Source organism: Topomyia yanbarensis, chromosome 2 (assembly GCF_030247195.1).
Source record: "Topomyia yanbarensis strain Yona2022 chromosome 2, ASM3024719v1, whole genome shotgun sequence".
Taxonomy (NCBI): Eukaryota; Metazoa; Arthropoda; class Insecta; order Diptera; family Culicidae; genus Topomyia; species Topomyia yanbarensis.
In genome coordinates, this window is record NC_080671.1 from 2781182 (window position 1) to 2795299 (window position 14118).

General features: G+C 41.6%; 1 protein-coding gene across 2 annotated transcripts; it reads right to left on the minus strand.

Moving 5' to 3' along the window:
* Positions 1-9740: 9740 nt before the first annotated feature.
* On the minus strand, positions 9741-12508 carry LOC131680715 (mitochondrial import receptor subunit TOM70). 2 transcript variants are annotated; one of them, XM_058961423.1, is made up of 3 exons: positions 12211-12508; positions 11668-12000; positions 9741-11604 (listed from the first exon to the last, which is right to left on the minus strand). In XM_058961423.1, exons 2-3 carry the CDS (start codon positions 11943-11945, stop codon positions 10164-10166), a joined length of 1719 nt encoding a protein of 572 aa, XP_058817406.1. In that variant the 5' UTR covers positions 11946-12000; positions 12211-12508; the 3' UTR covers positions 9741-10163. The 2 variants fall into 2 exon arrangements, with proteins under 2 accessions (XP_058817406.1, XP_058817407.1); XM_058961424.1 differs by having other exon boundaries at positions 12451-12499.
* Positions 12509-14118: the final 1610 nt, after the last annotated feature.

The window sequence follows — 14118 nt, forward strand, 5'->3', positions numbered from 1 at the left end:
ATCTATTAGATCATCACGATTCAATTCGTGCAAAATACCTGCTGGAAAAACCATCGGATTAGCCGAATGATGTTATTGAAAAAGTGGCTGTGGTTTTTTCATTGCGCAGTTGTGTTGCGTACCCCAGTATGGTGTGGTAGTGTGACAAAAAATCACAGCCACTTTTTCAAAAGCACCATTTAGCGAAACCGATAGTTTTTCCAGCAGCTATTTTGTATGATTTGAATCGTTGTGATCTAATAAATCGGCTGATATTCTTCTTTTAGAGTTTTGAAAAGGTTTAAATGGATAATCTGGTGGCAAAGCTGAACACAATTTTTCCTACCCATACTACCCAGCGTTCAAATCTAACACATGCTCAAAAAAGGTAACTTGAACCTTAAGCAGCACACACCGTATTGAATTAAATCCAAACCACCCCGCCCACCCACTTTGCAAATCATTCTGTGACACCGTGCTGGTACCCGAAAAATCCGCACACGGCCACCGCTGCCGAAAATGCATAGCGTCTACCGCTTATTTGTTGAAAAAGAATATTTCGCAGTGATATACGTACGAAATATTCTTTGTATATAAACAATTTGCCATTCACGGGACGGCAGTTGACAGTAAGAACTGTCATACGGAACGTGCTATAAAAAGCTCTGAGATGTCATCTGACAGAACGTCATACAGTGCATGAAATATCAATCGATATCGAACTATGTTAGCATTATATAACTTGACGAACAAGAATCAAATAAAGTTATCTCAAACCTACCTACAGAAATACTTCGTGTTTTCTTACGGTATTATCAACAGGTTATGGGCCCAGTAGTTAACTGGAACTAGCCACCTGGACTATTGTAAAATAGTTGTTTTGGAAGATACATGTTTCGGGTAGAAACGGCCGGCGAGAACCATCGTTCCGGTAGCAGCGGCATCCAGCGACGACCAGCGTTTCGGGCAGAAACGGCATCCGGCGAGGACCAGCGTTTCGGGTAGAAACGGCCAGCGAGAACCATCGTTTCGGACAGAAGCGACATCCGGCGAGGACCAGCGTTTCGGGAAGAAACGGCATCCAGCGAGCACCAGCGTTTCGGGAGCAAGCAGAGGATGGCGACCCAGCAGCAAGCTGGAGGATCTGCCGAGAGGATGGCAACCCAGCAGCAAGCTGGAGGATCTGCCGAGAGGGTTACTCTCGAGGACAGAAGAGGTGGTGGCTACGAGAGGGGAACTCTCGAGCGCACCGTGCCGACGACGGCATACTTCGGTAGCGTCAACCGCGAATCGATATTCGACGGTTCGGAGTTGCGGTTCCCAGCCTGGAAATGGCGAATGGAACATCATCTTATAAAGATGAAACTCCAGCACACGTTGCTACGAACGCCCGAAGAAGAGGACTTCTACGAACCAGTAGTAGGTGCCTCGGAAGAGCTAGAAACAGCCAGGAAGGCTAAGCTCAGAAAACGGCTTGATGACGACGTCGAAGCATTGGACGAGATTGTCATGATGGTCAACAATGATGTTTTGAATAAACTCATTGGGCTCAACTATGCGAAAGAAGCCATGGATACTCTGGTCAGAACGTACCAAAAGGGCGGTACAGCCGCTATGGTTAATATGCGGGACCGGTTGTATACCATCAAACAAAGACATCACGACAAATTGTCCATGATTTTTGATGAGTACGATCTGATTATTCGCGAGCTAGATCGTATGGGTTCAAAAATGACAGCATCGGAAAAAGTTCATGCTCTACTGATCTCCATGCCAGACAAGTACCGACACGTCAAAGGCGCTCTGATGGTACTGACGAATGAAGAACTGTGTGCCAAGCCGATCATGGAGATCAAACGAATGTTTATTGATGCTGAAGCTGGGGAAGAGAAGCAGACAGAAACGAAAAACGTTGCGCTGTCTTCAAAGTACAAGCCAAGGAGAGAGGTAACCCGATGCTTCGGTTGCAACGAAACTGGGCATTTTAAAAATAAATGCCCACTAATGAAAAAGTTTAACGCGAAGGAGAAAGATAAGTTCAAGAAGCAGCAAAAGATGGAGCCTAAAAAGAGCTTTGCAATGATGACCAAAGCGGATCGTGGTAGGAGAGTCAGATTCGTAATTGACTCAGGAGCAAGCGACCATATGGTTAATGACGAGAAGCTGCTGGAAGATGTCCAAGAATTAGAGAAGCCAATCACCATTTCGACGGCGAAAGCGGGCCAGAATTTACGGGCAACAAAAGTTGGAAAAATGCGATTAAAGAGTGTTGTGGGTAACAATACAATAAAAGAATTGAAATTGTACAACGTTCTTTTTACTCCGGGTCTTGAAGAAAATCTCCTTTCGGTTAGAAGGGTTAGCAAAAATGGTAAAAGGGTTACTTTTACGGATGAAGAGGTTATCTTTGAATTTGAAGATGAAGTAATTGCTTCAGGAATCTTCGTTGATGGTTTATTCCACCTTGATCTATTTCGGGAAGAAAAGTCGGCGGAAGATGGAACAAACTTAGCATTGTTCGGAAAGAAGGTGAGTTTGGAAACATGGCATAAAAGACTTGGCCATATCAGTGATACGAGTTTGGAGAAACTAATTAAGAAGGGAATGGTTGAGGGTATCAATCTAACTTCTGGAAATATTAGTGAAACAAATGTATGTGATGGTTGTATGGCGGGGAAGCAGGCTGCATCCAAATTTAAACACTTGCAGCTGCCAAGATCAAAACGACCACTGGAACTCATACATTCGGATGTTTGTGGAAGCATGGAGCAGGAAACCTATGATGGCTATCGTTACTTTGTAACCTTTATAGATGATTATACGCACTTTCTCGTGGTTTACCTCATGAAACAGAAATCGGAGGTTTTCGAGAAATTTAAAGAATTCGAAGCAATGGCGACAGCATTCTTCGAAAGACGTATTTCAATGCTAAGGTGTGATAATGGAGGGGAATATACAAGTAACGAATTTCAAGCTCATTGCAAAAGAAATGGTGTTAGAATGACGTTCACTGTTCCATACACACCGCAGCAAAATGGTGTAAGTGAACGTATGAACAGATCTTTAATGGAAAAGGTCAGAACTTTGCTTTACGAAAGTGGATTAGCGAAAGATATGTGGGGAGAAGCATTATATGCAGCAACATATCTAATCAATAGATCTCCAACAAGTGGGATAGAAGAGGACAAAACTCCGTATGAAAAATGGTTCAAAAAGCGACCAAACTTGAATCATTTAAGAGTTTTTGGGTGTAAAGCATTTAAACAAATACCTAAAGAGAGGCGTCAGAAATTAGATTTCAAAACAAAACCTTTGATATTTGTGGGGTACGCAAATAATGGTTTTAGATTATGGAACAAGGATACGCGTTCAATAGAAATTGGCAGAAATGTAGTATTCAATGAATCTACCAGAGCCAATCAAGATATTGACCACACAAACATGGATTTCGTAGAATCATCTGGTCAAGATTTAATTAGATGTACACGCTTAAACCAAGGAGAACAGAACGAAGACGAGGATGATGCTATCCTTCCTTCTGATGAAGAACAGCATGAAGAATGCACACTCATCGAAACAGAGCAAGATAATCTAGATTCACTTGAAGAATCAGTTGGCGAAACTGACTATGAAAGTACAAATGAAAATCCAACAGACGAAAGAGAGGACGTCGATGATGGTCAATCATTGCGTCGAAGCAAGAGGGAGAGAAAGATACCGGGTTGGTATTCCGATTATACAGCAAAAACAGCAATGATTTTCAACGAAGAGATTCCGCAAACTATTGAGGAATTGAAGAAAGTTTCTGATTGGCAAGAATGGAAGCATGCTATTCAAGAAGAGTTTGATGCATTACATCAAAATGGTACTTGGACAGTGGTTAACTGTTTGCCAAAAGGAGTTAAACCAATTAACTCAAAATGGGTTTTCTCAATGAAAGAAGATGGAAGATATAAAGCACGATTAGTGGCAAAAGGGTGTTCACAGCGTCCTGGATTCGATTACTGTGAAACATTTGCACCAGTCGCCAAACTAGAGAGTGTTCGGTTAGCACTAGCCCTTGCTAACGAGCATAAATTGTTAGTACATCAAATGGATGTCAAAACTGCATTTCTACATGGGAAGTTAGAAGAAGAAATATACACGAAACTTCCACCAAACGTAAATGGGCAAAGACAAACTGTTCGTCTACACAAATGTTTGTATGGATTGAAACAGGCAAGCAGATCTTGGAATAAACATTTTGATGATGCAATGAAAACATTAGGTTTTGTCCCTCTCAAAAATGACAACTGCATCTATAAGTCAAAATCTAGAGGCATTATAGTAATACTATATGTAGACGACATTTTACTACTTGCCAAAAACATCGAAGCAATTACGTGGATTAAAAAGAAACTTGGAAGGTTATTCCAAATGAAAGACATGTTAGAGATTAAGCACTTCCTGGGAATGGAGATAAATCGTGATTTGGAAAGCCAGACTATTGAAATTTCTCAAACAATATACGTGGAGAAACTTCTTAGTAGATTTGGGATGGCTGATTGTAAACCAGTGGGGACACCATTGGATATCAACACGAAATGGTCAAAATCTGAGGCAAAAATCACTGAAGAGCCATACAGAGAACTGCTGGGATGCTTACAATATCTTTCACTAACTTCTAGACCTGATATTTGCTCTGCGGTAAACACCCTAAGCAAATATGCTAACTGCGCCACCGATTGGCACTGGTCAGGATTAAAACGAATATTGCGATATTTGAGGGGAACGAGCAATACAAAAATAATTTATTCATCAAATACCGAATATCCAGCTTTAGTAGGATTTGCCGATGCAGATTTTGCAAATGATCCTGATGATAGGAAATCAGTTTCAGGATACGCATTTCTACTATACGGTAATCTTATTTCGTGGTCAACGAAACGACAACCGACTGTAAGCTTATCAACAAGTGAAGCAGAACTGATAGCACTTTGCGCTGCTACGAAAGAAGGAGTGTGGTTAACACAACTTCTCAATGAATTGGATGTAAACATAACACCATTCATCATAATGGAAGATAGCATCCCATGTATCAACATAGCACAGGAGCCAAGATCACATCAACGGATGAAACACTTGGATATCAAATACCTTTTCATCCGGGATCTCATCAAAAATGGTAGAGTAAAACTACAGTTCATCCCAAGCGTCGATCAACCTGCAGATGCCTTCACTAAGGGGTTACCTAAAAATATACACAGAAAGTTATTCGGTGTATTGAATGTGCAAATTGTGGGGAAGTGTTGAAAAAGAATATTTCGCAGTGATATACGTACGAAATATTCTTTGTATATAAACAATTTGCCATTCACGGGACGGCAGTTGACAGTAAGAACTGTCATACGGAACGTGCTATAAAAAGCTCTGAGATGTCATCTGACAGAACGTCATGTGACAAAAGCTTCAAGTGGGTAACTTGAGCTTTTGCATATGGACGCCGCGCATGGATGTGTTGTTTACTATAGGCAGAGGGTATGACAGGGTATGGCAGTCAATAAGGGACTGTGATAAACAGTGCATGAAATATCAATCGATATCGAACTATGTTAGCATTATATAACTTGACGAACAAGAATCAAATAAAGTTATCTCAAACCTACCTACAGAAATACTTCGTGTTTTCTTACGGTATTATCAACATTATTGTAGTGCCCAGACGCTGCAGCCATGATCTTACCCGTTCGACATAAGAACAAAAACTGATTCAAACGGGTACCAGAGATGCCAGGTACTTTTTTCAAATGTCTGCAATAATAATTTTAAAAGTCTGGGAAGAACAAAAATGTCAGGAAAGCTAGTGTAACCAAAAGTCTTTATATTCAAATATCTGCAAATATCTGCAACAAAACTAAAAAATCTGCAAATATCTGCAACCAAACTAGAAAATCTGCAAATATCTGCGTCATCGAAAAAATCTGCAGCTTAAATTAAAAATCTGGCATCCCTGACGGGTACGCGTCACCTCTATTTATAAACTAACCGTATATGGTTTAGTCACTTAGGTGCGAGTGTGTGCAAATGCTAACGTTACCGAAAATCGTTAGCGCTTATTGCATCGCCCGGAGACGATGTTGCTCGTATGGGATAAGAGCAACAACTGATTTAAACGGACATGCGTTGCTTCTATTTATGACTTTTCGTGTTTCATTGAGTAACTAAGCTGCCCTCTCTTGACGGCTGTGTCTGAGAAATCTGCCTCACGAATGGTAATTTTCCCGTTTTTCGTGAACTTTTTAATTTTACCAATTTCCAAAAGTCTACTTTTATTGGGGAGATATTAAATTATTACCAATATTTAAGTTAGGTGTTTCTGAATCGGTTGGTGTATGAATGATTAAAATCCATCTAGTAATATCGGAGTTATAAGCGTGCAAACCTTACATAGTTTCGTTACATGGTAGATAGTTTGAATTTTAGAATGACACCTAGCCCCAGATAGTGGAGTAAGACATTTTTAATGTCAAAAAAGCCTTATGTGCAGCATCGTATGATTCTTAGGACCGAAAAAAGACCTATGTGAAAGGTCCTATAATTTTCAAAAGGACGCATCATTCTAAAGCGCTTAAAAACTACATTGGCACTAAATATTTCATTGTTTTAGTATTATTTACCTAAAGAGCATAGTCCTTGGACTATATTGGCATGATTGTTTCATCAAAACACATATTTGTTCTCTAATAGGGATTTGTTTAAGGTCCATGAAACTTCAGCCTCGTTTTTCTCAGTTCGAGCTCAATGTCACTTAGGACCTTTTGAATAAGTACTCTTGAAATATTCGCGATTCGACAGGTTCTGCAGAAGTGCCGCGAATACAACGTGCCCACACATCATTTGTTCATCGATTTCACATCGGCGTATGACACAATCGATCGAGATCAGCTATGGCAGATAATGCACGAGTACGGTTTTCCGGATAAGCTAACAGGATTAGTCAAAGAAACGATGGATCGGGTGATGTTCGTTATTCGAGTATTAGGGACACTCTCGAGTCCCTTTGAATCTCGAAGAGGGTTACAGCAAGGTGATGGTCTATCGTGCCTGCTGTTCAACGTTGTTTTAGAATGTGTAATAAGGAGAGCGGAGATAGACACGAGTGGCACGATCTTCAGGAAGTCCGTCCAGCTTCGCCGGCGACATTGACATAATGGCACGGAACTTTGAGGCGATGTCGGAAACGTACATCAGACTGAAGCCAGCAGGATTGGACTTGCCATCAATATTTCGAAGACAAAATACACGAGAGGAAGAGGTTCTAGAGACGACAATGTGGACCTCCCATTCCGAGTTCTGATTGACGGTGACGAAATCGAAATGGTCGACGAATTCGTGTATTTGGGCTCACTGGTAACCGCCGACAATGACACCAACTGAGAAATTCAAAGACGGCTCTTGGCGGGAAATCGTGCGTACTTTGGAGTCCGGAGGACGCTCCGGTCGAACAAAATTCGCCGCCGCACGAAGTTGAACATCTACAAGACGCTGATTAGACCGGTGGTCCTCTACGGCCACGAGAACTGGACTATGCTCGTGAAGAACCAACGCGCCCTTGGAGTTTTCGAACGAAAGGTGTTGCGTACTATCTACGGTGGCGTGCAGATGGAAGACGGAACGAGGCGCAGGAGAATGAACCATCCATCGCGCATGCCGCAAAAAATGACGTTTGTGGTGGGCTGGACACGTCGTAAGAATGTCGGACAACGACCCAGTGAAGATGCTTATTGAGGGCGACCCTACAGGAAAAAGAAGACGGGGCGCACAGCGATTGACCAGATAGAGGACGACCTGCGGACCCTTCGAAGACTGCGAGGCTGGCGACAAGCAGCAATGGACCGCGTGGAGTGGAGACGGCTTCTGCATACATCAAGATACAACAAGGCTCTAGCCTGAACGGTAAGGTAAGTAAGGCTATTCCAGAACATGGACTGCTAAGCCAGTTTAAGAGGAAGGGTAAGCTCCACGTCCAGTCGCTCCAGAACCAATTTCAGTGGTGAGATTTTCACCCTGCAATGCCCAATGGACTTGGTGCAAATCGTGGGCACTGTGAAACGGAGAGGGATTTAGCCCTAGCAGTCATATGTGACTATGCTCTAATGAATGGCGACCAGGGTGATTGGTGCTTCCTCAAGCTGTAGTAGAAGCTGCAAGGGTCCTGGGTTATGATTGGGTTGAGCCACCAAATGAGTATATGATGCCACCTGAAATTCTTGAAAACCCCATATGATCTGGGTTGCTACGGGAATCCACCGATTCGTCAACCTCGATTGAGATGTGGCAGACTCGATGGGCGAGGTGGTGCTAACGATGATGACCCAGGCACTGATCTTGGACATGGAGCATGATCCCTTCGTACTGTATCGTCTGTTGCGCGGCGATATCCAAAAAGATCTTCTGTATGAGAACGACCCTCGCACAACGGCAATTTTGACTGTAGATCGACAAGGGATCTACGACGAAAGAAGAGCTGGTGCCTATACTGACGCCATCCACGCCATTTTAAATCAAGCTGGCACTGAAGCGGAACACTTTCCAGTGGAGAATCTTCAACCGTTCCGTGAAAGACCTGTTGGAAGAAACAAACCAAAAAAGCCTGTAAAAGCCGAAGATGCGCTAGCTAGTGTTCAGGTTGGCTGAGGTCGAGATTCCGGCAGAGCCGGTAACAGTGGCCAGCCTGGAGAAAGTGAACCTTTTCAGCAGCCCAAGAGAATCAGACGCGAGTGATTCGAGATGGTCTTCGTGGACGCGGTGGACCAAAAACGAAAGGTGAGCGGACCTTCATCTCAAAGCTTAGCGATTAGATTAACTGTTATAATAATTTGTCACACCGATTTAAAAAAAAGATAAATTTATTGTATTGTTGTGTTCATTATTCAAAGGCAGTGTTGTGATTCCGTTATCCATTCCCTTTATTCATGTTACAGTTGCGTTGAGGAAGGGATACAAAATTCCTGAATTGATTAGTCTTATTCGTTTTGCTGCGGAGGTTATTTCGAACCATCACTTTAGGTGAGGTGACACATTTTTTGAGACGTTATTGTTTGTTAGTAGCACATTTAGTATTGTTAAACTCGGGAATCTTGACCCAAAAATAGTAAATAATTATCCTTATTATTGTTTACGACGAATGCGAGATTCGTTCGAAAGTGGTTTGTATTCCCGTTTACGACAGCAATATCAAATGGGTTTACTATTCGTTCCAATCGCTTTCGAACGAACCGCGGATTTGTCGTAAACAAGAATTAGGGTGAATAACTCAAAATATCATTGAATACTAGATTGAAAATTGTAAAAGCTTGTTGAGTGAATGACTGACATTTACCAAGAGGGCAAGGTCACTCATTCTATTACACCGTGAACTACCAGTGTTTTCTTCGGAAGAAATAGTCTATGGTAATTCTATGATACCAAAACATATCGATAATCTAGTACTTCTTCCAGCGAACTCAAAGGAAAATTGGTTTCGAGCTTGCACCGCAAAACCATTATCCGGAACTAGCTCAATACGATTGCATTTTGGCCGAATCGAGAGGTGCTAGACCGTCCCATAATTATGATTATGGGGTAAGGCTTGACTGAAAGTTGCCTATAGGATCAATCCTCGCAGAGTAATCTTTTTCGGACTTTTGGAAATGGAAGCTTGTCCATGTTCATGTTTTTAAAGTGGCTCGGGACTAAAACTGAAATTCTTTCGTAATTAAGTTAAAATCCACCGCCCCGTATACTAGATTAACTTAACTCTTAACTTTATTTAGACGATAGCGGCCAAGTTTAGTTAATAGGTATATTAGACTACTTATAGGGCCTAAAACGTAGTAGTAACTCTTTTAGGTTTGCTTGTAATTTTGTGTACTTTTTTATTGTTTTTTACCGAATTGTGAAATAATCGACTTCTAAAAATATATAATTTTTATGAGCGAACTTCCCTAGCTAGTGATCCACACTCATTTTGCACTAAATTATCCGAGGGACGATGAACTACAACAGCAGGCATTCAGCACATGGATGCGCTGGTCCAAACTAACAAAAACAAAATTCAGGCTAAACTAACAGATGAGGTAAAAGCTTGCACTGGTGAATTTAAGGTTTTCTGTAAAATTATAATCCATAATAAATGTTGATTCGGGTATTCTCCGAAAGCCGACTTAAAATGGTCCTTGGGACAGTTGCGCCAGGGATGCGATATCTAAACCCATGTTTTTCGTGACGTTGACCTGCGCGATGGCGGCATCCTTAAGCGAGTATAGGTGAACCAGTTCCATTTCCGTTTTGGCCAGCTTTATAGCGGACTCGAACAATTTTATCGCCTCCGCTAGTTGTCCCCGCTGAACCTGAATGGTTCCAAGCGTTTCGTAGGCAAATTCGCACTTATCGTCGATTTCTATTGCTTTCTCGATCAACTGTACGGCCACATCGAGATTCGCCGTCCATTGGAGCTGCAGTAACGCTTTGTGGACTAGAATCTGTGCATTCTCTGGTTCGATTTTGGTTGCTTTTTCGAAAAAGTTGTCCGCTTCTTGGAACTCCTGCTGATCGCAAAGTACCTGTGCCATCAAACTGTAACATTCCACGCAGTCGGGGAAACGTTCGATCGCATCGCGGAATCCTTCCATCACCTTTCGCAGGGCATATTCGTCTTTGTTGATCATTGCTTGCCGGTAGCTAGCATAGCACTTGTGAATTGCTATTATACCGGAGTTGGGACAGAGTAAGCAAGCTTTGGCAAAGTCGCTTATGGCTTCCGACAGTCGTTCAATCAGAATAAACACCTGACCACGGTGGTGATAGATATCGCTGTTTGTCGGGTCTAGTTCTTCAGCTTGGGCAAAATATGTGAAACATTCTTCCGGTGTATTTGGTTGCGTTTGCATAGCAAGTGACGCACGCTTGATAAGAGCGTTAGCTCGCAGTTTTTTATCCGCCAGCTCCATGCCGATTACGGTGTCAAGGTCAGAAGCCGCTTCTTCATAGCGTGCTGTTAGCAGATAAAACGTTGCTCTCAATAAAATTGCTTCCACTTTGTACTCGGAATCGGCTTCACTCGATTCGATTTCTTCCGTACATGCTGCTACAATACCGTCGTACTCTCCCTGGTCCAGCAGCAGTTTAGCTTTTACGAAACCTTTCGGTTCACTGCTGGCAATCACCATCTTCCTGATCGGATCATCCGAAAATGAGGCAAAATAGTTCTTCACGAAAAATTTTGACGGTTGGACGTCGTGTTTCTCCTTCAGAGCTTCTTTGGCGTGCTGTTGACCAAGTTCTTTCAAAACACGATCCGCTAGAATGAGTGTGTGTTTGTTTTGGAATCCTTCCAGAATACAGGCAGCCGTTATATCCTCCAGGGATTTGGCAAGCTCTTTCAGCTGCTCGTAGGCCTTTGCTCTTCGCTTGAGGGCTTTAAGATATTTTCGATTACACTCTAGCGCTTTGGTACAATCGTGCACTACAGAGCTCCATTTCTGTAGATGTTCATACGCTGCTGCTCTGTTCTGGTAGAACGTAGATAAGTCATTGTTTTCTGTTGTTGGGCACTTCTCGATTGCCAGGTCGTACTCCTGTATTGCTAAGTCGTATTTTGCTTCTCTATAAAACAAATTTATCAGGCATTAAACATATTTTAACACTTATTTACTATATAGTTTATACCTAAAATAAACATTCCCTTCATTTTTGTGTTTCTGCGCTTCCTCGAGTGGCGTTAGAGTCTTCCGCTTTGAAGGTGCATCGTGCGTACTCTCCCCATCAAGCGAAATGGTCTTATCCTTGATTTCACCGAGTTTTTTCTTCGTCAGCGTGTCGTCCGATTCTTCTGCTTCGGTGGACTTTTTCCAGTACAAATAACCGATCCCCAGTGCAACTGGGGCACCGATCAGTATAGCCAGCTGCCACTTGGGAAAAGTGGACCCCGTACTTCCCGTGCTCATCCTTATTCCACTGTTATCTCACAATATTTTTTACTGTCAGGTCTTTTTGTTTTATCTATAAGTGCAAGAGCGCGAGATTAGCATCGAGTCGAAATGTCACACGCTGGTGATAAAAAAAACATTGATTACGAAACATTAGCAGGACATGTGTTTGCTTGGATGAATCAGGGTGTTTTATGGGTGATGTTTTTGTGACGGAATCCGAGAATCCATCAAAGCTAAAGATTATCGATTCATACGGAATGATAAAAATCGCTCGAATTACCTAATAGATTTTAAAACATCACCGTTTTGTTCACGGAAGGCCTTCCTGCTGGGTTTGGCAGTCGCAAAGCCGCTTATCGCCAAATTAATACGACTCGACAAGGTCTGCACCGGAACAGATTGTTATGTAATAGATAGCTTTTGAATTCACTAGAAGTACTCTTCCTATTGCTCCTATAACAATGCTATATTGTTCCTGGCCACGAATTCTCTAGTTTTCACGTTAAAAATATTTATATACCTATAGCACTTCGCGACGACACACCACCGCTGTTTTGCCAAATGTCGATGACAGTTCTTGCCTTTCCGAGAGACTACCAAAACTCTCTCATTTTCTCTGTTCGAAAAACTTTCGAAATTGTCTCTCTTATGACAGAGGGCCATGAAAATACGACGTATGAGTTCAACGCAAATACATGGGTGGGATCAAGGGAAAAATCATTTAACGAAAGCAAAAATTTTTTGCTTTCGTTAAATGATTATTTAATAATGTGAAAAAGTGTATTTCTTGAGCGTTTTTTAAAAACGTCATATCTGCAATGAGTTACTCTCTTTGTTTACTTTCTCTTTCGATTTTTACGGCGTCACTATAACACTTTTCACTTATTTTACAGTACAGATCGAAAGACGGTAGTTTTAACTAGCATATTATGCAAAGAGCTGAGGGATAAATGTTAAAGTGACCGAATTATTAACAGAAGAGAAAGTAAACAAAGAGAGTAACTCATTGCAGATATGACGTTTTGATAAAACGCTCAAGATTTCATCGCTTTTTTTTTGGAAAGGGCCATACCTAGGGGCAGATCACTTGTGATGCATTTTTAAAAATCAGCGAAATTAAATGCATTTATTTCCATCAAAATAGAAATTCATAATGTATTTTGCGTTGCGTGCAATGTTGTTTGCGTTGCGTGTAAGACGTCAAAACCCTACAGAAAAACTAGCCCTACATTTAACAAAACGTCGAACAAAGTGGATCAGCGTAGGAAGTTTGTTAAACAAACTTTTCTGCGAGGCAGTGCAAAGCTGATGCAAAAATGGAAATTAAATGCATTTTTTTCAATTTGCTGCAAATTTGTTATACATTCATAGAGTGATCTGCCCCTAGGGCCATACTAACAGTGACATCAATCAAACAAAATCAACAGTGAATATTTCAAGAAGTGGTTTTAATATCTAAAGCAACAAAGGATAACCGGAATAGTCGTCGCAGTGGCAAAGTTTCCCATAACAAAAAATGAATCTTTTAGTTTTTTTGCATCGCAGATTGCATGATTCGGTGATCGAAAAAGTTCCATAGAGTATTCAAAATTATAAAATAACCGTCAGTATTGCAGTGTTTGGATAATGGACCGCACAAACTAAAACGACTTATCCGTTCGATGGTCAATGTAAAAGTGATACGTTTATTCTCTATTTCCATTACAAGTGGTGCTCTTCTCTATCTTTCGCTTTCGCTACCCTCTCTTGAACTGTTGGCGTTACACTCAGCCGTTATTACACTCTAACATCAGATCACTACAGTTATTACACTCTAACATCAGATCACTACACTCCTCCTTTTCTCAATGGTCTTGCACTTCCACTGCTCCTTGCTGATAATCGTTCAAATATCTCGGTCGATTAACGATGCGCTGAGGTCGTTCAATTTTCTTCTTTTGTTCTGTAGCTAGTTGTTGTTGTTGAGTATCGACTTCCGCTTTATTTGCAAGTCCTGGATTTTCCGGTGTAGGGGTTCCACTGAGATTGTCACTAGCTGTAGCCGTAAGTGGTTTTAAGTGAGATACGTTGCGATGGACAAGTTTTCCGGTATCATTTGACCGAAGTGGGCAATCGGTTCCGGAACGCTTCGTAATAGTGAATTCCTCTGGACTGAAGTTAGCTGCAAGTTTGTTTTCTTTTTGCATTC

Bases quoted from the DNA above. Each gene is read 5' to 3' on its own strand.
- LOC131680715 (XM_058961423.1), bottom strand. From the start codon at position 11,945: ATGAGCACGGGAAGTACGGGGTCCACTTTTCCCAAGTGGCAGCTGGCT. The intron at 11,605-11,667 runs GTATAAACTATA...TTTGTTTTATAG, and splicing joins GAAGGGAATGTTTATTTTAG to AGAAGCAAAATACGACTTAG.